This window comes from Carassius auratus, chromosome 28 (genome assembly GCF_003368295.1).
Source record: "Carassius auratus strain Wakin chromosome 28, ASM336829v1, whole genome shotgun sequence".
Classification (NCBI taxonomy): domain Eukaryota; kingdom Metazoa; phylum Chordata; class Actinopteri; order Cypriniformes; family Cyprinidae; genus Carassius; species Carassius auratus.
In genome coordinates this window covers 3,890,572-3,916,508 of record NC_039270.1, presented here as the reverse complement: position 1 = coordinate 3,916,508, position 25,937 = coordinate 3,890,572, and the positions used below count along the sequence as shown (strand labels likewise).

At 37.9% G+C, this 25,937-nt stretch overlaps 1 protein-coding gene across 6 annotated transcripts in view; it reads left to right on the top strand.

Annotated features, from left to right (window-relative positions):
* LOC113047434 (zinc finger protein 271-like) overlaps positions 1–25,655 on the top strand; it is a 56,746-nt gene extending 31,091 nt beyond the window's left edge. The window contains exons 2-3 of one of the 6 annotated variants that reach the window (XM_026208797.1): positions 605–615; positions 23,848–25,655. In XM_026208797.1, coding sequence (XP_026064582.1) covers positions 605–615; positions 23,848–25,178 — 1,342 coding nt within the window. In that variant the 3' untranslated portion in view covers positions 25,179–25,655. Of the gene's footprint in view, positions 1–604; positions 616–5,725; positions 5,782–6,641; positions 6,656–23,817 lie in introns of those variants that run through there. The other 5 variants (XM_026208798.1, XM_026208801.1, XM_026208800.1 and 2 more) reach the window with 5 other exon arrangements.
* The last annotated feature ends 282 nt before the right edge of the window (positions 25,656–25,937 follow it).

Below are 25,937 nucleotides of genomic sequence, written 5' to 3'. Positions count from 1 at the left end.
GTTTTGCCGGCACAGCATGTGATCAAGTCATTGAGCAAACAGCCAATCGTGACTCCAAGACAAAGGGAGGCATCAGTGGGTTCTCTCTGAACAAGGGTGCAGTTCACCGCTGGACCCTAACACAACATGAGCGGGCAGCAATCACTTTTGAATGCAAAACAATGGCATGAAAGTGCCCGGTAGGACATCTTAATTGTGAGCTAGACAACACCAGAATGCAGAGAGATCAGGCTGATGTGATGAACATTGTGGCCACTATCCAAAATATGGTTAACCCTTTTGACCCATTGCTGGATGGAGATTCTCTTTGTCACATCTCTTCTGGCCAACAGGCATCAGAAAATGTTGCCACAGACTTACTAGGGGCTAAACAAAGAGGTGTTAAGGCACTCACTGAATTCTGTGAAAAAAGGATAGTCCATGGCCAAGCATCATTTCATGACCCTATAAAGAAAATGAAAATAAAAACATTTAAAGACAATGGACAAAGCACAGTCACAAAAATTAGAGGAAAAGAAATTACCCTGACATCACATCGCAACTTGTTTGCAAGGCTAATTGTTGTGGGCGGGGTTAGGCAAATTAACATCAATGAAATGCTCACTTACAGTTTGGGTCCTTTTCCACAGTCAATTTCCAACTTTGATGGCTCTCTGGTCAAAACCAACAAAGCTAAGCTGATGCACATCTTGCTAGATCAGATCAACCCGCCTGCAACAGTGAGTGACATTCCTGATGGCTCAGTTTGGATTTGGGATGCTATGGCTCTGGTGCAACAACTAAAGCCACAGCCAACATTTGGGTTGTATGCTGATCATGTACTGAACACATTAGTTCACTCAGCTAAGGCAACAAGGTCAACAGAGCTTCATTTTGTATGTGACACATACAGCGACCTGAGCATCAAAAATGCTGAGCGTAGTCGGCGCGCAGAACAGGGCTACCAAAAAATCAAAATCTATGGAGATGACCAAAAAACCCCAAAGCAGTGGAAAAAATTTCTGGCATGTGGCCAAAATAAAGAAAACTTACTGGAGTATTTCTTCCAACATTGGAGCTTAACTGCAAAGAATATAATTGGCAATATAACCATCATTGTTGCACATGGAAGCAAGTGTGACGCCATTAAGATGAATGTGAGCAATACTGACCTTGAGATACTGGAACTCAAAGACCTAGAGACAAGTCAAGAGGAGGCAGACACCAGAATGATTCTGCATGCAGCCCATGCAGCCAAACACAGCCATGACCTGGTAATCAAGAGCCCAGACACCGATGTATTTGTGCTGGCTCTAGCTTTCTGCAGCCACATTGATGGCCACCTCCATTTCCATACAGCCAAGGGGAGAGACACACACATTACTGATATTACCAAGCTACATGCCCATCTTGGCGAAGACAAATGTGATGCCCTTGTAGGTCTGCATGCCTTTTCTGGATGTGACACAGTGAGCGCTCTGCATAAGGTTGGAAAAGAAAAAGCATACAAAAAACTAAGTTCAAAAACAGAATACATCACCATGTTTAGAGAACTAGGAACAAGTTTCACCCCATCACCAGAACTATTTGAGGCTCTGGAAGCTTACACGTGTGATCTATATGATCAGAAGGACTGCCAAGATGTCAATATTGCAAGGGCCAACCTGTTCAAATCAGGTAAATGTTCTGAGAGAGACTTGCCTCCAAACAAAGACTCCTTGCATAAACACATCCAGCGGGCAAGCTATCAGGCTGCAGTACACAGGAGGTGTCTTGAGTGCATGCCAGACATTCCTCCTCCTGTAAATCATGGCTGGAAGATGGTAGGAGATTTCTACGGAGTAGACTGGATGACTCTTCCGCCAGCTCCAGAGGCCATACTGGAACTTGTGCACTGCTCATGTAAAAAAACTAATTGTGTTAAAGGTAGATGCACATGTAAACTGCATGAGCTGCCATGTACAAACCTCTGTCAGTGTTTAAACTGTGACAATAAGTCACTTGAAGATGACTTGGGCACATGTGTGTATGCATGTACACATGTGGGGAGATGTGTGTTTGCTACTCTTGCAGAAGTAAATCTGTATGACAGGTTTATGTACATTATAACTCTGCTTTGTTTGATAGTCTTATGTTTTTTTGATAGTTATACTTATCTTGTTTGTTTTAAAATTAAAAATAAATGCAGTTTATGTTCTTTGATAGTGATAATCTTATTTCTAATACATACAGTTCTAACTAACGTTAGAGTTCTTAGCTCTCCGGTTTGAATATTGATTCGAATATTATGATACTGACTCTATAACCTTATGTCAGATGTAACTGGTAATTAAATGTCTTAAACATCAACAGGTTCATGTTCGCCTTGAGTTTTTGGAGAACGTTTGCAAAACGATCTGAGATAATTATCCACAAACATACAGTGGAGCTGTAGTCTATGCGAGTTGGACGAAGTGTCACCGTTAGAATGTAATGTTTACACCAAATCAAATATGTAATCGCATGATGCTAGTTACTGCCAGAACCGTTAAGTTAAATATGATAATCTCAACGGCTCTGGCTACTGCTAGTTCGCCAGCTGAAACGTTACCCTACTTAAAACGACACTAACGAGACGCTTACACACGTTTGAACAACACAGTGTACAAAACAAACATTTTATATAAATATATTCTAATTAAATTAATACTTACAATCACACAAAGAATCTCCTTGACGGTCAGTCACCGCTGGTGCTCGTGTCTGATAGCGGAATCATTCGTGTAACAGCTGTTCTAAATAAACTACATCTGATTGGATAGTAATATTCCCATGTCAGTATCTTGCCGCGCTATTGGCTCAACTAATATAGTAGGCAACCACGTTTGCCTGCATATTTACGGATCGTGCATTATGATTTCGGGGAAAATGTGCAATAAATTGGAGTGGCAACACTTTTCATATCGTTGAAAATAAAACAACCGTCCCAACTTTACAAATCCAGGTTCTCCCTCCATGGGGATCATTCATTTCGAAAAGTAAAGCAGATACGGACCCTCGGCCCACCGTCTATAACTTTTTAGGTGTTTTTTAAGTATTCCAAAATTCAAAACAGTGTTCATCTAACCAATTATAATGTTATAATTTTACAATTACAATTAATGCTTACAATTAATTGTCATTTCCACAACATCCAGTCATTTCCACCACCTCATAACTCTTTTAAAAAATATGTGCAAAATTCTAACCACTCATTAAAAATTTCTGCATAGTTTATGGGATAATGTTCCACTTAATGTAATAACGCAAGTAGTAATTTTCAGAAATGTATCTAACCAATGCAATATTATATTTCAGGTTGTGCTCATGACAATTAATTTACTTAATGCACAAATCTATCCCTTACGAAAAATAACCATGGTTTTATTATGGTAAAACTGTAGTAACCCATGGTTTTTTGGCGTGTTGACTACCATTTGTATAACCACAGATTTACTACAAATACCATGGTTAAACTATGGTTAATTTAGCAAAACCATGGTTAATTTGTGATTACCATGGTTTAACTATAGTAACCATGGTTTTTTGGTTTTATTTGTAGTAAAACCATGGTTAATTTTCATAAGGGATGGTAATTGTAATATAGGTATAAATTGGTAAAACTATGTGTAACAGTGGTCTTACACTGTTAAGAAATTATGTATATCATATTAATTTTAAATAATAATCAAATATTTACATGTGATGGAAATGACATTTATTTAGTGCGGATAGGAAAATCTGTCAAAAAACACCAATTTGTCTTATAATGTTAGTGTGTTCTCTTATGGATTATTAAACTAGACTAGTTGTATTTAACTATTAGATTGTGACAATTTTGATTTGAACACTTTTTTTCCCCTCAGGTTCACAAGGCCAAAAGTGCCTGTAGTTGAAGAACCACCCTTGAATGTAACTCAATGGTGATCTGCTGGTAGGGATTAGTAAAATGGCGGATCGAACACTTCCGGTGGCTTCACTGCCTGTTGGCAGTTTAGAATGCGATGAGCGATCCAGTTATAGATCAGTGATTTTAACTCTCCTCGGCGCTCTCAACGACCAAGTCGCTCCGCGCCGATCCTCGCCGCTGCTCGACGCCGGCTTACATTGAAAATGAATGACTAAAGGCCGCTTTGTCGATGTCGATGCCCCGTTTCCATGGCAACTCCTCTCCCCGCTCGCACAGAACTCAAGGCACACCATTTACACAAACATCTAAAACATTACATTTATAATGTACAGTTTCATTCAATAATCACTCAATAATTAATTTAAAAACCATTTTGTAGTTCAGAAAGCAACAGCAACAATAGCATAGAGATGTATCTGGCAACCTGTAAAAGAGTGGAAAATTCTTTAATAATCCGCTTTTACATTTTCCCTCTGAGAAATAGCTGGAAACGCATTGAGGCGTTAACATTAATTTTAAAAAAATCGCTATGTTGGCTAAACGTTAACATTATTTGAAAATGAGACTCAGTCTCTTCAGCTGCCCATAGACTGTTTAAAATCACAAAGAGTGTCTTAATACAACCTTTTCATTGTCACAGAATTAAAGAAGTATTTTTTTAGTATTTAAGTTAGCTGAAGTGAAGTACCTGAAAGCCACAGATGTCGCCAAGATGAGTGCCTTCTCTCTCTCTCTGGGTTGCTAAGAGACCAAAACTGTGCACACGCAGATAAGCGCGGCATCGGCCATCGGCCGGCGGTGGTGAACAGACTCGGAGCCGACGAATGATGAGCTGGAAAAACATAAGACTGAACGAATTATATCGGTCTCCGCCTTTCCGATGTTTTAGGTGATGAGGCCGACGTGTGCTGTCTGGGGGATTTTAAATGTTGTGACTGTGTTTATTTGTTCTGCGTCTCGCACTCTCCAGTCCAGCGGGAGGCGCTAAACACATTCGTTTGTTTGACAAACACCAGTAAACCTCAGAGGAAGAAGATTAGTTTGTCCGCGCTCTCTGTTGTTGTTATGTCGGCATGCTGCCTTAATAAAAACAGTTAGAAATGTTTCTTTTAAGAGAAAAATACAGTGTCTTAATCAGTTCAGTAGGCTATATAGGCCTACCTGTAATATTTTCACCTTCACAGTCGTCTAAGTTTTGAATCAAGCAGGAATATCTTGAGTATCAGCTGAACTGAGATCTGCTGCTGTGAAAATGATGTTTGTTAAAGAGGAGAGAGAAGAGGACACGAGTGAACCAGAAACCTGGAGAATAAAACCAGAAGAACCAGGAACATGGGGAATAAAACCAGAGGAACCAGAAACCGTGAGAATAAAACCAGATGAACCAGAAACCGTGAGAATAAAACAAGAGGAACCAGAAACCTGGAGAATAAAACCAGAGGAACCAGAAACCTGGAGAATAAAACCAGATGAACCAAAAACCTGGAGAATAAAACAAGAGGAACCAGAAACCGTGAGAATAAAACCAGAGGAACCAGAAACCTGGAGAATAAAACACGAGGAACCAGCAACCGTGAGAATAAAACCAGAGGAACCAGCAACCGTGAGAATAAAACCAGAGGAACCAGAAACCTGGAGAATAAAACCAGAGGAACCAGAAACCTGGAGAATAAAACCAGAGGAACCAGAAACCTGGAGAATAAAACCAGAGGAACCAGAAACCGTGAGAATAAAACCAGAGGAACCAGAAACCGTGAGAATAAAACCAGAGGAACCAGAAACCGTGAGAATAAAACCAGAGGAACCAGAAACCGTGAGAATAAAACCAGAGGAACCAGAAACCTGGAGAATAAAACAAGAGGAACCAGACAGAGGTTGGTGTTTATTCTTCATTTATCTTTAATGTCTGTTTGTGATAATGTTACATTAGGCTTACAAAGTTTTACTTACCTGGTGTTTTTGGGGCCCTGCCGTGTGTGTGTGTGTATATATATATATATATATATATATATATATATATATATATATATATATAGGTCATTACAGAATTGCGGGTACATTTCAAGTAGAGAAAGAAAACAAAAAATTTGGTTTATTTTTTTCTGTTAAACTTTTTTATTTTCATAGAATGAACTTTAAATTCATGATTTTCAATATTTGCTGATCTTAAACTTGTAAGATTCAAAATATTAATACTGAACATCGATGTACTAACAGAAAAACCTGTCAACTCTGTTATAGGCAAATTGGGTCAAATATATACAGTTAACAAATGTAACACAATTTTAAAACCTTTCATCCCTAAGATAACTTTTGTCTTTTCATCCATTAATGCAACTTTAAGCATAATAAGATAGAGACTTTTTGTTTTGGAGTAAAAATATCAACACATTTAACTGAAAAGTAGATTGCATTGCTCTAAGCATGGCTTTAAAAATGAATGAAATCCTTTAAAACTCCATGCAGTAAGAATACTAGTTATGCTAATAAGATTCTGATCAATTTGTTAACAATAAAACACATATGATGATATTTTTTTAAGTAAAACCTTAAACAAACAGAGTTGACATTGATCATAACAGAGTTGACATTAAAAACAGAGTTGACCACCCATAGTTAAAATATAAAAAACAACAACATTTTCTGCCAGTGTAATAAGATCCACTGAGTCGAGTTGCGATGAAAACAGTGCAGCTTTATTCAAATAAATGTAAACAATATAAACAAAGCTGACACTCCCAAACAGCAGTTTGAGGGAGAAAAGCTAGACTAAAATATAATGGGTGACATGGAGGCTATTTATACACAAAAGGCTTGCTCGACTTGAACCGGCGCTGCACAGACCGATCGGTTTATGACATCAAAGTACCAAGAGAGTGATTGAAAAGCATAAGAGCTGTCTGCTTTCTAATCTCTCTTGAGGTACTTTGAATTCATTCATCGATTGGTCTGTGCAACGTCGGTTCAAGTCGAGCAAGCCTAAAGACTAATGACTAACAAGAAACACCTGTGAACAAAACCACTGAACAAACAAAAAACAATAAGAATATAACACATGAACCAAAAGGAAGCACATGAAAAGATCTCATGACAGGATAACGGGAATCACAAGACAAACAGGAACCATGACCATGACTAAACTTCAAAAAGAAATGAAACCATACCAAACGTGACAGCCAGACTCTGAAACTTTTGAAACCATTTTAAATGGTAAAATCTTAACCATGTGTCTCATTGACCTCAGCGATGGTCCCAGGATAAATTTCATCATCATATTTGATGACACACCACTGTTCAATGAAATTTTTGATTTCCCAGTTGATTTCATGTGTTTTCTGTGATTGCTGATCTTCGGTGGTGTCAGAAAGTGTTGGTTGAACCTCAGATTCAGTGGTGGCATAAAGGATGGGCTGAACATCAAATTCAAATCTTCGTGTGTTGTGACATACACTCAATAATCTGCTTAGTAGAGCAGAGATAGCTGACATCTCTGTAGATTATCTTTCCTGGTGTGACAGTGATCATCTGATGAAGGCTCATTTTTGAAGGAACCACCGGGAGTCGTTTTGGCATCTTCTGTACAGCTTTCCCCACAGCTTCCTCATCAATGTAGAACAGCTGTATAGAGGTCTGGACATTCAGTAGACAATCATACAGTGTCTTGGCATTTTGAATGTCTTTTCCTTCACTGACCAGTCTGTCCGCTGTTCTTTTTAAAACTCCACCCACTCAATCTGGATCACCTTTTCTGTGGCTTGCTTCAAAGAAGCTCCATGTGCCTTTCTTGATGCCCTTCTTGAACAATTCTGTGCTAAACATATAGAAGTTGCCCTTCTGACGGTATTGGGTGCACGGTCCATCACTAAAAAAATTAACTAAACTTACCGATGGATGATGGGTTTTCACATGATCAAGCACAGGAGACAAGTGTGCCCTTTTAGCGGGTGGACTTTTCTCTTTTGATGTCGAGATGGTAGTAAAGCACAAATGTTTGTCCACTCCACCCACATGAATGATTCCTGTATGCAGAGTTGCCTGCTGCTGAGAGGATGCAAAATGAACTGCCTGAATTTCTGCTGATAATTTGCATGCATCATTTTCAGAAAAATCAATGTGAATCAAACACTCGTCAGATTTCATGTTTTTCTTGAGCTCCCGTTAGTGGTTGTACTGTGTTTTAATGTTGAAATGGTGCCTTGTTTAAACTCTCAGCTGGTTCTGAAATCTATCAGTCATATCTCCTAGTGAACACTCCATCTCCTTTTTCACAGTCATTCGGACTGGTTATGATTCTTTCACACTTTCTTTATTTTTCTTTCTCCTTTCTCCCATTTCAGTTGTCCACTGAAAAAATCTCACTGGAGCCTCAGCATCATTCTCACTGTTGAGCTGATAGATATTGCTTCTGCATTTGGCACATTCTCCATACATGCTTTCTTTGCTTGCAGGATCACAGCATATTGAGTTTGCAATTATTTCCAAGTTAGTCGTCCCAAGAAGTTTTAGTGTATGAAGCTTCTGCGCTAGGAAGGATAAGTTTTCATGAACTTTACAGAGACAGGTGTCTCTGTCAGATATGGATGGGTGGACAACCCAGAAAGGACGCATACAATAGAAAAGTGCATATGACAGCAGACTTGATAGATTCTCTAGAAGGAATTTGGGATGAAGATTTTGTATGGTATCATTTAGAAACCTTTTCTGAATTTTTGCATTTCCTCTTGTAATGGTTTGTTTTTTTCCTGCAGTCAAGCGGCTGGCATCGTCGCTCAAAAATAATTCCCGTACCTTCTTTTTGGAGCTTGTTTTGTGTTGATCGATACTTTCTTCTTTGAAAAATCGGTTCACTTTGGTTCCTGAAACGCTTTCTTGAAAAACCAAGTGAGTTCTGTGTTGTCTTCTGTAGTTTGTAATTTTTTATAATCTTTCCTGACACAATTCGTGATATAATCTGAAGCACTCCTTCTTTTTTAGTGTCTTGGTACTTTTGTCTGATATTATCTATCAGTGTGCATTATGAAACGATAGTTGTTTTAACCTCTGCAGAGAATTTATGTTTTCCTATTTGCTTCCGCGTTGAACGAGGGGATTCAGACACACGTGTCAGTCTCTGTAGGCGTTTCTGGTATTTTCGGAGAGAGGTTGTTTTCTTTTTCAGCAAAATCTTTAATTTTTCAATTTCTTTGTATAATTTGGAGTTTTGACGTTTTAATTTTCTGACCTTCTTTGTCTGAAAATATAAAAACAAATTTAAATTTAAATTGAATTTTAAGTAGTCTATATTCATATTTTGCTTGCATAGAAAAAATATCCAAATGTCACGTCGCCAATTATGGGCACATTTTGGCTTTGAACCTAATGAAAAAGGACTTCCGGGCAATTTTAATGAGCCCATTTCTAGAATTTGCTAAAAAAGATTCCAGTATCACGTTCAAATACGTCCAACCTGAAGACGCATCTTACAGTCTTTTTTTTTTTTTTTTACTTATAAATATTATTTTTATTTACTTATAAATATTATTTATATTTATCTTATTTGTAAGTAAAAAACAACAACAATATTGTGAGCAGCAACACTTTGTTAAATTAAATAGCATTCGTTAAATTATAACCTTGAACCACACTGAGACCAAAGCGCACACGAGATATAGGCTAAATAAATATAAATATGTAAAAATATATAATATAAATAATATTATAAATGTCTACATATTTATATTACTCTATATGCCTTCGTTAAATAGCCTTCAACCACTGAGACAAAAAAGCGCACACGTAATATCTATATAAATATTAAAATAGAAAGAAAAAATGTCTGCTGTTTTGATGGAAAAATACAGTGCACCCTCAACTCAACAGCTATTGGCAAAGACCGCGTTTGTTGACCCTAGGTGTAAGGATATTGACATTTCTGATGAGGTGAAGGATGAGCTCATGGAGGAGATGATGAATGTCCCCGCCCGAAAATATATTCATTTGCGCTGCATTCCCTCAGAACGTGTGTTCAGTGCTGCAGGTAACGTCGTTACGTCTTTCAGGGTCTCCCTTAAACCTGACAAAGTGAACATGCTGGTTTTTCTAGCAAAAAATATGAAGGCTGGGTGTGGCAAGTGGGGCGGGGCCGAGAGGCGTGGGAACGAGGAGTGAGGCCAGGTGTAGTGATTGGAGATGAGCTACACCTGCGCCCCACCGCCGGTATCGAGTCCCATGTAGGAGATGGAAGGATATAAAACTTGAGTGACTATAGTGAAGGACGAGAGAGGACCAGGCCTGGACCATATTTTATGTTTTGGCTTTTATTTGCGTGCACCAGTCGTCCGTGAGGGGCTGGTGCGCTATATTGTGTTTATTTTTGAATTATTAAAATGTTTTGATTGTCCGCCGGTTCCCGCCTCCTTCTTCCAGATGAATAGGAAGTTTTTATCATGTAAACCATAGCGCATTTCGTTTTGCCAGCACTTTTTTTCAGACATAATTTCTGTTCTAAATGTTCTTATTCTAAATGTGAAATAATAAATGTTAAATAAACGTGTTCCTTATGCTCAATTGCCTTAGCCTCTGTGTGCGCAAAAGTCGTTATAGTTTAAGTGATTGTTTGATGACGACGACTGTAGCCTAATCTGAAGGTAAAAATATGGAAAATAAACATGCAAATTAATATCTATTACTGATCAATACGATAAATAAAAATGTGTTTGGTTGTCTTTATGATGCTCTATCTTCAGATCTCTGTTATGAATTGCGATCAGATCTGATATCGCCCCCCAAAAATATGAAGGCTAGGGTAACCTCGCCTATTATTTCGTTTTGCAGAATTTTTATTTCAGACATCATTCCATTTCTTTTCTAAATGTTCATGTTCTAAATGTAAAAAAAAAAAGTGAAATAATATTTGTTTGCCTCCCGTGTGTGTGCGAAAGTGAAAGTCCATCGATCACTGTGGCGTGGGGTGGGGGGGGGTTTGTTGCGCTTTACCGCAATACCGCGGGAATTTATTGCTTTTCAACCGCGATAAGAAAAATTCAATACCGTCCCAGGCCTATGAGCGCCTACACTTCAGAATAGTTCAGAAGCTACAAGTCATTGAAGTCTCATGACAGTTCACAAATGGATAGGTTCAGGAGCTGCAAATCATAGAATCGGAACAGCGGCAAACAGTAATCCAGTAAACTACGCTCTACCTAGCTGCTAGTTTAGTAACCGTTAGTGCTAACAACCATTCACACATGGACTTTTAACAATTTGTTTCAAAAGTATAGTTAGTAGCTGTCCACCCTCCCGTTTTTTCCGGGGTTCCCACATATTTGAGCTGTTTTCCCGCTGTCTTCCCGTTTTAGTATTTTCCTGTAAAATAACTCGTTAAGCCCATCCATCAGACCTGTCAGGTCTGTGTTGTTGTCCTGTTGCTACTCCTTGCCCTTCTAGCGAAACAGATGTTTTCAAAGCATCGTTTTGCTTACTTGAAAGCAACCTTAGCATGACGTTGGGCTTTTTAAGATTGGTGGTTGTTGTGAGAGCACAATTTCACGCCAATCTGTAACTAAAGTCACGTTAGACCTAGCTTCACAAATCGCTTGAAGATGAATGTTGAAATTTCCCGTATTTTGGATGAATAACCCGAGAAATTTACTTGATTTTCAATGTTGACTTAAGCTATATAAATTAATATTCAGATGTTATGGTTTCCGTGGTCGCGCCTCCAAGCAGGATAGCGGTGTAAAGTTAATCCATTCTCATTTTATTTTCCCTATGGCGATTATGTGTTGCACTATTACACCCCACAATACAGCAACGGTTTACCATGGTTGAAATAGATTTTTAATTAATCAAATTAAGACACACGGATGAGAGGGAGTATGTCTAAACACTGCGCAGTAGTCAGAGTAGCAGTAAAGGACGCGTGGCGGCCACGCCAAGTAATGATGTCATGATGCCCAAGCCCGTTTTGCCAGATATGTATTACTGTTGTTCAGCAGAATGTACATATCCTACTACAAAAAAAAAAAAAAAAATCAAACATAATTTTTTTTAAGGTTTAATCACACAACATTTCTTCCATGTTTTATTTTAATAGTAAATCTCATTTGTTTACCAAAAAGTTACGTTTGCTTAATTTTCAAAAAGGTAAATTAAATTAATGTTTTGTGTGTTTAATGTTTAATGTGCATCTCAGAAAATGCTTTATTTAAAACCCCAACTGAATGGCACAATTCATCTGTCATCTTTATTGTCATTTTTCACAGTACAAGTACAGACAGAGAAACAGTGGGTAATAATTAAATGTTTATTTTTGATGTATGCATTGCATTCAATGTATTTAAAAAAATAAAAATATTTTTTTTCTAAAAAAGGAAACTTAGTTGTTCATTTTAAGAGACCCAGGAGTCTTATTATATCTCGCATAATTAATATTGCACTTTTTAATTAAGCAAAAACACATTTTATCCGATTAATAGATGGAATTTTTGGTAGAATACTTGATTACTAAAATATTCGATAGCTACGGCCCTATTACACACATAAATATTATGCCCCCGATTACCATTACAAAAATCTCAATCTTAAACATTTGCTCATTCTGGGTATTTGTGTCATTAAAATCGGGTAACTTACAGCACAAGGAAGTGGATTGAACTTACAAAAAAGTTCTAATAATATTATTAATAATTATGTTATTAATAACTCACCCTCATGTCGTTCCAAACCAGTAAGACCTCCATTTATCTTTGGAACACAGTTTAAGATATTTTAGATTTAGTCCGAGAGCTCTCAGTCCCTCCATTGAAGCTGTGTACGGTATACTGTCCATGTCTAGAAAGGTAAGAAAAACATCATCAGAGTAGTCCATGTGACATCAGAGGTTCAGTTAGAATATTTTGAAGCATCGAAAATACATTTTGGTCCAAAAATAGCAAAAACTACAACTTTATTCCGAATTGTCTTCTCTTCCGGGTCTGTTGTGAGAGAGTTAAAAACAAATCAGTTTGTGATATCCGATTTGCGAACGAATCATTCGATGTAACTGGATCTTTTTGAAACAGTTCACCAAATCAAACTGAATGGTTTTAAACGGTTCGCATCTCCAATACACATTAATCCACAAAATGACTTAAGCTGTTAACATTTTTAATGTGGCTGACACTCCCTCTGAGTTAAAACAAACCAATATCCCAGAGTAATTAATTTACTCAAACAGTACACTGACTGAACTGCTGTGAAGAAAGAACTGAAGATGAACACCGAGCCGAGCCAGATAATGACTCGTTCACGAGTCAAGAACCGGTTGCATCGGTTTTCGGATCACTAGTAGTTCTTTCGGACAGTTTGATTCAATTATTCGGTTGAAGAAAACTGTTCACCGGTTCTTTTGCGCTCGACGTTATGGCGTCATTGGCGATTGACGGTTCTTGACTAGAGAACGAGTCACTCTGTTGTTCGTTATCTGGCTCGGCTCAGTGTTCATCTTCAGTTCTAAGCGGAGGTCTTACTGGTTTGGAATGACATGAGGGTGAGTTATTAATAACATAATTATGATTTTTTGGTGAACTATCCCTTTAATTATGCAAGAGAAAATGCAAACATAAAAAAATTTATCCATTGTTTCTCTGTCTGTACTTGTACTGTGAACAATGACAATAAAGTTGACAGATGATTTAAGTGCATTTAAGTGCCATTCAGATGGGGTTTTAAATAAAGCATTTTCTAAGATGCACATTAAACACATTAAACATTAATTTATTTTACCTTTTAATTATTAAATATTAAGCAAACTTCACTTTTTGGTAAACAAAGGGGATTTACTATTAAAAATAAAAACATGGAAGAAATGTTGTGTGATTAAACCTTAAAAAAAAAGTTTTGATATTTTTTAGTAGTAGGCTATGTATATTCTGCTGAACAGTAGTAATACATCTCTGGCAAACACTTGTCTTTAAACTAAACAGGACTTATTTTGACGGGTTGATGTACTCACAGTTCTGTGTATGTGATGTGACGCTAGTTTTACTCAAATCAAACGGTCAAATGCTCATGAAGTGACTGTCAGAGCAGTTCTGGAGATGTTGTTCATGTTCACATCAAAAATATCAACATTTTAAGAGACGCTTACTCACCTTTGCACATGTTCTGGTGCTCCTTCAGGGTCTTCTTTTTGATACAATATTATGTCACATGACATACCACAATGCATTATGGTCTAAAATGGTCATTGGTGTCTGTTATCCAGGATTGACATTATAGAAATCACAATTTGGGGACAAAGGTCTTTCTGTCATTAAAATGTAATTAAGCTTAGTATTATAACCGTATTTGCAGGTATCGTTTAAAACATCAATACAATTATGCCCAAGTAGATATTAAATATTTTTATTTTTTACATTTTTATTGTATTTTTGTATTCAGATTTTAAGCCGGGACAGTTACCCGAAATGACATTTTGGAACTTTTGAGCTCAATAGTTCCTTTAAGATTAATTATTTATAATGAATTCTCACACGAGTAATTAAAGAGGGGAAAGTTAAGTCATTTAATGAAATGCATTTAAAAATTTATAAATTTTTAATATAATGAATATACTTTGGACACCAGAATTGACACGCCACGTCATTGACCCATGAGCAATCAGCTCAGAGCTTCAGCACACACTCTCCGATGGCGATTTTTACATCATGTCTAATTAGCGGTCCACAGCGGACTCATGGACGCAGAAAGTATAAGAGGCTTTAAGATGCAGTCTGTAAGACGTGCACGAAAGCATGACTTGACGCACGACATTGCAGAACATGTGCGTTCACAAATGTAGCCTGTGTTGATCCTACAGCGTCACAATGGTCAAACTGCATTATTGGAGGCTCTAAATTAGGTCAAATTAAATAAAAATGAATACTTGACAACAAAAATATTTGTCGACAATGTTGACTAATCGTTTCAGCTCTAGTGTTGGGTGATATGGTAATTTTTCAAATCGTCATAACGTCAGCCCGTGAGATCGACGATACACGATATTATCATGCATGGGTGGAGCAAGAGAGAGACCCTTTGTTCTTGTCATAGCATAACTATTTGGTGTTTGGCCTCATGACGAGACCGACGCACCGCCACAGAAACAAGAATGAGATGCATTCTAACATAACTGTGGCATTAAACTCAGTTAGTGAGGACACGTTATAATATTGCACATATATAGGCCGTTCAGATTATAAAGTGCAATGACCAGCGTTTGGAATAACTGCGTTTAAAAGAACGGCGTTAGGTAACAATGTTATTTTTTCAGTAACGGGGTAATCTAACTAATTACTTTTCCCGTCGTTACAACGCCGTTAACATTACTGAATGTTAAATGCAGTGTGTTACTATGCGTTGATTTAATAAACTATGCAATCCGAACTGCACCCCTTGCTCACACAGCTAGTCAGGAGGTGGGTTAATAACGAGATAAGCGATTATGATTAGCTAAGGCAGAGTCATGTGTTTCATGGTAGCCAATCAGAGCCAGTGTTTTTACACACATGCTGGCATACGCGCCAGCGGTGCCAAACAACCACACACACACACGCAACAGCTTAGTGGTGGAAATTATTATTCTTTCAAGAGATTCGTTCATTTTCAGTTCGTTCACCAAAATGATTCGTTCAGAATCGTTCACTGATTCGTTCAGTGATAATTTCTTCGTATTACACAAAATATGCCAGCAGGTGGCAAAAAAGAGTGTATAATGTGTTATGTCTTAAGTCAACGAACATATTCACTTGTTACAACAACAGATCTGGCTTTACTAAATGTGTGCATAAACGCATTCAATATATAAAGTCTAATTAAGTTGTTCAGATGAACAAAGCACTAGGTTTTCTTGCCTAATTAGCATTTTAATTGTTTTGTCAGACAGTTTGTATATTATATATTCACATTGATAAATCGGGGATTAAACGTGGAGTTCTGTATGCTAAATATGAAAACAAACGTATGTGCACAGTGCCTATAACTATGTACCAGTTAATTTCATTCACGAACGACATCTGTTCATTCAACTCTCTCACGAACGACATGTGTGCCAGTTCAGTCATTTCATTCACAAACGAGATTTACTAAATCATTGAACTCGTTCACGAACTACATGTGTACCAGTTCAGTCATTTCATTCACGAACGATAAGATCTCTAGATCTTGTTCAGACTCATATGAAACTCGTTCATTGAAGGGCGTATTCGTTCACTACATTCAACAAATCACATGCTCTGTCACATACTGTCTCATACACTAATGCTATTGGCTCGAAGTTGAGTAACTTTTTGACAGGATGAAACACTTCAGTTACCCGGTTCACTGACACGAGCATGCGCTGCTTATAGCGGGAGGAACTTCAGTGAGTGAACAAGAAATATGAGTCAGTGGATTGCATAAACGAGAACAATTCATTCACCTAAAAGATTCATTCAAAAAGAACGATTTGTTCACAAACGACACATCACTACAATAGATAAACAGAGATTCGCAGCAGAAATGGCGAGTCAGGAACTATCCTATGAAACGTTGGCATTTTCAAGGTGGAGATATAAGCACTAATTCAAATTCATTGTAGTCAAATGCAAGAACGTGCATGTAATGTGTGACACACGGATCTACAAAGCTAGTGGCCAAAAACACTTTTCTTACAAAGATAATACTTGAAGTGCAGGATAAAACTCTTGCTGTCTGTTGACATGCAATAAATATCAAAAGTTATGTACGAACACCTGTCTGTTCTACTCATTTCAACTGACTACAAATTATTTGACATATAGCAACTTTTTTTATTTTTTTTACAGTAACGCAAATAGTTACTTTCCCTGTTAACGAGTTACTTTTATTATAGAGTAAGTCAGTTACTAACTCGGTTACTTTTTGGAACAAGTAGTGAGTAACTATAACTAATTACTTTTTAAGTAACATTCCCAACATTGGCAATGACATACCTTAAATCTGCAGACAATGTACGTCTGTTTGTGGATGGAGACTTTCATGCACACCACACATTATAGTGCAGTGTGCATGAAAATAATAACAAGGCGGCAGAGCGAACTTAGTACTTCTACGTCATCACCACATAGTAGTGTGTTTTAAGTTATGGTCTACGTGAGAAACACTTTGGATGATAAATTAACTCTGCCGCTTTATTATTATATTACACACCGCACTATAATGTGATGCATGCAAAATACATAGTTTTGGCCGTTACAAAGTCGCCATCCACAAACAGACGTACATCAATGTTTTCTTGTTTTAAACCTAGCCAAAAACCCATGTGTTGTGTGTGAAACGCAATAGGCTTTAATTAGTATACATGTATTGTGAAATTACTGCATTTCCGTGTCAATCCATGTTCATTTTTACGGCGAACAATGCACTGTCACTTTAATTCAGCGCATGGAGCACAGCAAAAATAGACTCGGTACGTAAACGATCGCTGCACTGCTGCAGACGCACTGCTCCTGGAACACATTGACGGACCGCAACCGTGTGCAGTGTGAACGCTGGAATCCGTTTACATGGGTGCGTAAAAAAATATGCAACGCATACGCACTGCAGACGGAGTATCTGTGAAACAGGTGTGAGAGTGCAAGTGCAAGCCTGCAGCCAGACCCTTCTCGAATGGTTACCAAAAGCAGTTAATGTTCCAAATGGTTGCTGCTAGATTATAAACTAAACAGCCTGAGAAGACAGGGCTCATTTCCCCAAAGAGTGTTTTGTTTGTTTAGTTAGATTGCCATTTGTTTTATTAAAGAAAGTAATTTAATTTGTATTGTGTGAAGTTAAGTTATAGTGAAGTTATCTTTAAGTTCAAACTGCAATCCTGACTCCTGGTCTCTGGTTTCTGCAATGTTAAGGTGTTATCTTTCGATTTCAATCTTTGTTTCCATATAGTACAAGGTGCCATTTGAAATATTTCATTATTAGATGTATCTTATATGTGAATTTCTCAACATTCTTCTCACCACTGATAATGAATGGGCTTTGGACTAAATTATGTCAGTGTTCCATTTTCATTCATTTTGGACACTGCATATATTGAGTGACAAACACTCCTATTTGTCATGCTATATTAACATATTTGGTATTGTTGAATTCAGCACAACCCCACCTTTCCAACAAGCCATCATATTTGTTTCTATGATAATCACAGGCGAAGCAAGCACAAAGTAAATGAAAACATTCTGCATAGATATTAAATTTGTGCATGTCCGCTTATTTTAGGTATGTATTTACATGTCTCTATTTATTCCATACATCAAGATATTCACATACAGTCTTTTCTAGTAGTTGAATCAACTTCCTGACTACAAACATGTCGAGTTTCAAAGCTCTCAGAGCTTGTGTGATTGATCTACATTAGTTTATATGCCTTAACTCCCATACAGACAGGCTATATTTTAGTCCTATATTGGTTTTGGGGTGTATAACAATATCTGTTAATTTAACAATCTTAGCAGTAAAATATTTTTAGCCAAGAATCCATTTCATATATGGGAGACCTTAGAGATGAGGAAAAACATTGTTTGGTTTAGTTCTACCTCTGGTAGGGGTATCTCAAAAACTAAAGCACTTTTTGACCATTTGTCACTAGCCTATAATCTCTCATGTTTAAGAGGTGCGCGTGGCCGTGTACCAGCCATTAAATGTGTGAGACACCAACTCCTCGTGTTCTATCTCTTTCATTTCATGTATTTCAGTTATCCAAGTCAAAGCGTTACAACTTCTTCAGCGACTAAACAGGATTTTATCTAATTTAACCCATCCAAAGTGCACAACCACAGCAGTGAACACACATCCACACTGTGAACACACACCCAGAGCAGTGGGCAGCCAATTATGCTGCGGCGCCCAGGGAGCAGTTGGGGGTTGCTCAAGGACACTTAAGTTGTGGTATTGCCGGCCCGGGACTCGAACCCACAACCCTAGGGTTAGGAGTCATACTCTCTAACCACTTCCCATTATGAAAGTGCCTGGAAGAGGACATGTCTATATTGTCCTAATGTGCGGTGAGAAGCAGAGTTTAAGTAGCTAAAGACTCTCCAAGGGTCACAGCTGGAGAATTGCAGAAAATAGTTGAGTGTCTGGTTTAGAAAACCTTTTTTTTTTAAAAGTCAAACAGAACCTACATCACCACGTTGTTTGGGAGGTTTTCAGGAAAAAGCTCATCCAAAAACAAACTAAAGCATATTCAGTTATCAGCCATGACTGGAACTTTAATTGGGACTGGCTTCTATGGTGAGATGAAACTAAAAAATGAGCTTTTTAGCAGCAAACACTCAAGATGGGTTCGGTGAACACAGATAATAAGTACCCCACATGTACAATAGGGTTAAGATTGGCCGATCATTGATGTGCATCTCGTCAGTAAAGCCGGTTCTCTAATCAGCAGTGAAGATGAGCCAAATAGTCTGGTGATGTAGGTCTGCATGCATTTCTCAATACTGAGAACAAAAATTTTGGACTTGCATCCCCTGGGTAGTTTGGACTTTGCCTCTTTATTTTCATTTTAACATATAGATAAATGGAACACAGACCAAAGATTACCTGTTAGATTTACCTAAAACAAACTATATTTTGTTTAACAACTAAAGAGACATCAGAGTAAGTGGCACATATCAGAAGGTCTAGTCAGGTTCGAAACTGCTCTCGGCGGATATTATGAGCACTGAGCTCCTTCTGATCGAGTGGAGCAGACCGTCTCCGAAATCAGCAAAACATTTTTAAACAGATGCTGTCTTTATAAATAAACCACAGATTTGAGTTTTAAACAACTACATTCTCACCTGTAATACTTTTAAAATTACATTACATGACACAATAACATTAATATTTTGAAAATGATCCGAATAAATGGTGGTTGAAATCACAATGCTGTATGTAACAATCAGCATGTTTAGTGCCCAAGTCCCATCCCCAAAAGTTCCAGAACTTTGAAAAAGTACTACCAGGGATTTTCCAAAGGGCATTTTTTACACTGAGGTTTATTAAGATCCTGTTTCCTCCGGTGGAAACACACAGACTAACAGCTCAAAGTCCTTGGTTCCTGGGTAAAGTTCCAGCGGTAGAAACACTGCATTAGAGTGGCCTTTTATTTTGGCCAGAATAAGGCACACCTGTGTAAATAATCATGCTGTCTAATCAGCATTTTTATATGCCACACCTATGAGGTGGCTGGATTATCTTGGTAAAGTAGAAGTGCTAATTAACACAGCCTTTTGTGTACATAGAAAAAGTCTTAGATCTTTGAATTCAGCTCATGAAAAATGGGGGCAAAAACAAAAGTGTTGCCTTTATAATTTTGTTCAGTATATATTACGGGTGTAACAGTACGTGTAGGGCTTTCGGTACGGTGCATGTGTGTACTGAATGACTGAATGCAATATTTTGTGCGCGGAACATAAGTATATTTTCGTTTTTCCAAACGAACATATTAAGTGGCGGAAGTCTCCTCGTTCAGCGCAAATCCCGCCCTGCAGCTGATTCTAAGGCCAGACGTATTTTATTTCTTATACTATTTTTCATTTTATATATATTTTATTAAAAAGTATTTTTTTTAAGTGTATAGTAATAAACAACCTGCAGTTTAATGTTTTCATTTCTTTCCCTTACTGTACCAAAAATGAACCGAACCGTGACTTTAAAACCGATGTACGTACTGAACCGTGATTTTTGCGTACAGTTACACCCCTAATATATATATATATGTGGTAAAAATCTTCCACTGTCACATCCCTAATAATTTTTTTTTATATTGTTTTATACAGCTCAAAGACCCTGGGGGGTCAAAATGACTCCAAAAAACAATGATGCTTCAAAATGTGCAGAGGGCATTGAAAAATAACATGTTAATTTTATGTTTATCCACATTCAATCTGAAGCTAAGAAAATTTATTGAGTATAGTATAGGGCTTGGGCGTCGTGACGTGATGTCATAACTTGGCGTGGCCGCCATGGTGATGGCCTCCTTTACTGCTACTCGGACTACTGCGCAGTGTTTAGAAGTACTCCCTCTCAGCCATGTGTCTTAATTTGATTAATTAAAAATCTGTTTCAACCATGGTAAACCGTTGCTGTATTGTGGGGTGTAATAGCGCACACATGGGGAAAACAAAATTAAATTGGATTCACTTTCCACCGCTTTCCTGCTGTGGAAAGGCGCGGCCACGGAGACCGTAACATCTGAATATTTACTTTATATTGCTTAAGTCGACATTGAACATAAGGGAAATTTCCCGGCTTACTAATCTAAAATATGGGAAAATTTCAACATTCATCTTTCAGTTGCTATCCCTCTGCTGACATTCGTAATGTTACTACAAAACTGCTTCATTAACTAAGCGAGTCGTGAAGCTAGGTCTAACATGATTTTGCTTATAGATTGGCATGAAATTGTGCTCCCACAACAACCGCGCTGCTATCTTAAAAAGCAACCAACATCACGCTAAGGTTGCTTTCAAGTAAGCAAAACGATGCTTTAAAAACATCCGTTTCGCTGCAAGGGGTAGCAACAGGACACACTAGTACAGAGACTCACAGGTCCAATGGAAGGGCTAACGGGATATTTTACAGGAAAATACTAAAACGGGAAGACAGCGGGAAAAGAGCTCAAATATTAGAGAACCCCGGAAAAAAAAACGGGAGGGTTGACCGATACTAACTACAGTTTTAAACACATAGTTAAAAGTACATGTGTGGATGGTTGTTAGCACTAGTGGTTACTAAACTAGCAGCTAGGTGGAGCGCAGCTTACCGTTGTCCGGATTACTGTATACTGTTTTCCGGCTTTATGATCTGCAGCTCCTAAACCCGTCCATTTGTAAACTGCACATGAAATTCCAATGACTTGTTGCTCCGGAACTTTTCTGAAGTGTAGGCGCTCACAAAACAAACAAGGTAGCCGATGATATCTGTAATGCAAAAGTGCGGCAGCAAGTCGTCGTCGGTGCTCCACTCTTTGTTGGGAATTTCATATGGATCCAAAGCGTTAATATTGCTGATTTTGTCCACTATTGGGAACTCCGAAACGAAGACCAGGAGACTCTTGGGTAATCTTCAGCAGAATTCTTTATCTTTATTGATAATTTAATATTGAGTGGCACAGTAGTCATCAAAAGTCTGACCAGTCATTGCGGCCCTTCACGAATTCAAATGCAAGCCACATATGCTGAATTAAAAAAATAAAAATTAAAAAATTAAGCTTTAGAATTAATTTATTTTTTAAATTAAAAATGTTTGGCTACTAATGAAATATACACTATATCCTAATGTTTTTGTGATTTTTTTTTTTTTTTTTCTTCATATATTATTTTCAGCCATGAGCAGACCTACTCACATAACATTACGCATTTGACAAACACATACAAGCATCCACTTTGGCAGAATTAGTTAAGGTAAAATTGTGCATCATTATGGACAAATTTGTTTTTAAGGGAGAAAAAGTAATGTGAAAATAGTCGCAGTATCAATAGTGAAGGAGAATTGATGGATTTTCGGTTTGCCCCGCAACTCACTTGAAAAAGTTCAGGCTAATAGAAACACCATATACTACGTAGCAATCCTTAGTTGAAGAAATGTGGCAAAACATCTCTGGAGAGAACCTCATATTATTAAATTCAAACGTGCTTTCCATATTTAGATCTAAATTTGTGAACGCACATTTTCTGCTATGTCGTGCGTCAAGTCATGCTCCCGTGCGCGTCTTAAAGTAGTAGTCTTCAGTAGTCGTCAGTAGTCTTCAAAAGCATAATTGCACATGTTCAGGCAGAGTGAAGAAGCCCATTGCTACTCGAAGCTGTGCAATCCGTCGATAAAGATATGCAATCATTCTGGGCAATTGTTTGTTCACATGTTTGTTGCAGAGCAGACCATCAGCGCACGCTTTTGTAAGTATAAATTGTAGAAGTCCTCGTCCGGGCTGGCTGTGTCCACATCCGGATTGCTCATGCGGAAAGTATAACACAGGCTTTACAATTGCAACTTCTTTGTGCTGTTACTCCTTTAGAGCTGAATCTCACATAATTGGTAAGCTCCCAACAGCATCAGGTGATTTATTTATGGGAAGTAGAATTATTATTTTTTTTTTCAATGAATGTAATAGATAAGATATCATAATATTTAGGCTATAATATTATAAATCAGGTTGATTTGTATTGGTGATGTAATATGTAAATTATATGCATGCGGCCCACGCGACTTGCTCTTGAACCATAGTGCAGCCCTCTGGAAAAAAGGTTGGGAACCATTGTTGTGGATTAGATACATTTCTAGGATGAGGGATACATGGAGGTGGAGACCATTTAAACAAAGCATGCAAATGGAAATCAGGAAAGTGCCTGACACTGGCATTTTCCCCAGCCTTGATCTAATCAGCACAACAGTGTCACTTAAATACAGAGGTGCCTGATAGTGTCACCCATACCCTTCACATTATCAAGAAAAACAAAGGCACAGCTGTGCCTTGAGTTTAGCAGGCACCTTTATGTTGGGACCATGCCCTATATTCAGGATGTGCATGAAGACAAAAGGTTGATCATATCAGAATGTCATAATCTCAACCCAAGAATATAAAAACTCAAAGTACATACTATTACATTGGAAACTAGATTTAACATAGTACAGATTTGTAATCCCACACCACATCCCTATTTAGTGTATCCCTTTAAATACTACAACCTTTTCGTGGTTTTAACATCTTTTCTCCTTCTCCCAACTCTGCTTCTTCTCGTTCAACTTGCTGTATGTTTACATTCGCGAGGCCGTCAACATGGCCACCACGTCCCAGAATGCAACGTGGTGCCCAAGCCCTATTTACAGATGTTAAACATTGAATGAGGTCACTTTTGTTTACTTTTCTCAGCTTTTAACAAGTTACCAAAAATTTATAATTTTTATTTTTGTTTCAGAGTTAATTGAAAAAAAAGATGAGAATGAAGAATCAAGTTTAAAACTGCACAAGAGGATTCACACGGGAGAGAAACCTTACAAGTGTTCACACTGTGACAAGAGATTCAGTCAGTCAGTATGTATGAAAAGACATGAAAGGATCCACACTGGAGAGAAACCTTATAAGTGTTCACACTGTGATAAGAGATTCAATGAGCCATCAACACAGAAAAGACATGAAAGGATCCACACTGGAGAGAAACCTTATAAGTGTTCACACTGTGACAAGAGATTCAGTGATTCATCAAATCTTAAAATGCATGAGAGGATTCACACTGGAGAGAAACCTTACAAGTGTGCACACTGTGACAAGAGATTCATTGACTCATCATCTCTGAAAACGCATGAGAGGGTTCACACTGGAGAGAAGCCTTACAAGTGTTCACACTGTGACAAGAGATTCATTAAATCATCAGGTCAGAAAACACATGAGAGGATTCACACTGGAGAGAAACCATATAAGTGTGCACACCGTGGCAATAGATTCAGTGATTCGTCAAGTCTGAAAGCACATGCGAGGATTCACACTGGAGAGAAACCGTACAAGTGTGCACACTGTGATAAGACATTCAAAGATTCATCATCTCTGAAAACGCATGAGAGGATTCACACTGCAGAGAAACATTACAAATGTGCACACTGTGATAAGAGATTCAGTGGTTTGACACATCTGAAAACACATGAGAGGATTCACACTGGAGAGAAACCGTACAAGTGTGCACACTGTGATAAGACATTCAAAGATTCATCATCTCTGAAAACGCATGAGAGGGTTCACACTGGAGAGAAACCTTACAAGTGTTCACACTGTGACAAGAGATTCATTAAATCATCAAGTCAGAAAACACATGAGAGGATCCACACTGGAGAGAAACCATATAAGTGTGCACACTGTGACAAGAGGTTTAGTGATTCGTCAAGACTGAAAGCACATGAGAGGATCCATACTGGAGAGAAACCTTACAAGTGTTTACACTGTGACAAGAGATTCAGTGTGTCATCAACTCTGAAAACACATGAGAGGATTCACACTGGAGAGAAACCTTATAAGTGTGCACACTGTGACAAGACATTCAAAGATTCATCATCTCTGAAAACGCATGAGAGGATTCACACTGGAGAGAAACCTTACAAATGTTCACACTGTGACAAGAGATTCAGTGTGTCATCAAGTCTGAAAACACATGAGAGGATTCACACTGGAGAGAAAACTAATGAGTGTTCACAGTGTGTCAAGAGATTCAGTGATTCATCAAGTCTCAAAACACTTGAGAGGGTTCATACTGGAGAGAAACTTTGTGTTCACACTGTGACAGATTGAGGGACTGAAAACACATGAGAGGCATGCATGAATTGTTTGACATCTACAGATAAGGATATGTAAATGAGATTTTTGCACTGTAAAATCATCTCACAAACAAGCCATTATGCTAATGCTTCAGCTTGAAGCTTCAAATGACGATTTATCATGTTATGGGCATCTTGTATAACATACTTTTCCTTCAGGAGGTCATTCTGTTTCGTCCGATATTTGTAGATGCATTTTGTCTATAAAAATGCTTTTATTGAGTTCTGTAATTTGACGCAACAGGATGAAGTTGGCTGTGCACTGTGGGTAGACTCGACTAAATATAATGAGAATCGTTAAGGATTTTCATCATCAATAATCATCGATTTTATCAATTAGTTTTTGCAGCCCTAACTGAAACCACAACCTCTTTGCTTGAAAATTTGAGAGGTTACGCATATATTTCCATATAGTGACGTAGACATGTGGGGGCGTGTTTAAACAAGGTGTTTTGGGGGGGGGGGGGGGGGGGGGGGCTTAACTTTAATAGAGAATATATCTTTGGATTTGAGACTTTAGTCTTTGCAACTTTATAGATCTTCTTTATTCACCAAGAGCTTGTAACACTCCAAAGAGAAAGGAAGAATTTGAATCGCATCATATGACTCCTTTAAACATTTGATAACCCATATGTTTTTCTCCAGTGTACAGCAATGTATAGGAATACCCCCAGAAAAGAAATATCTAAAGACATGGACCCCCTCCCACGCACACCTCTGCATCTGTGACGGT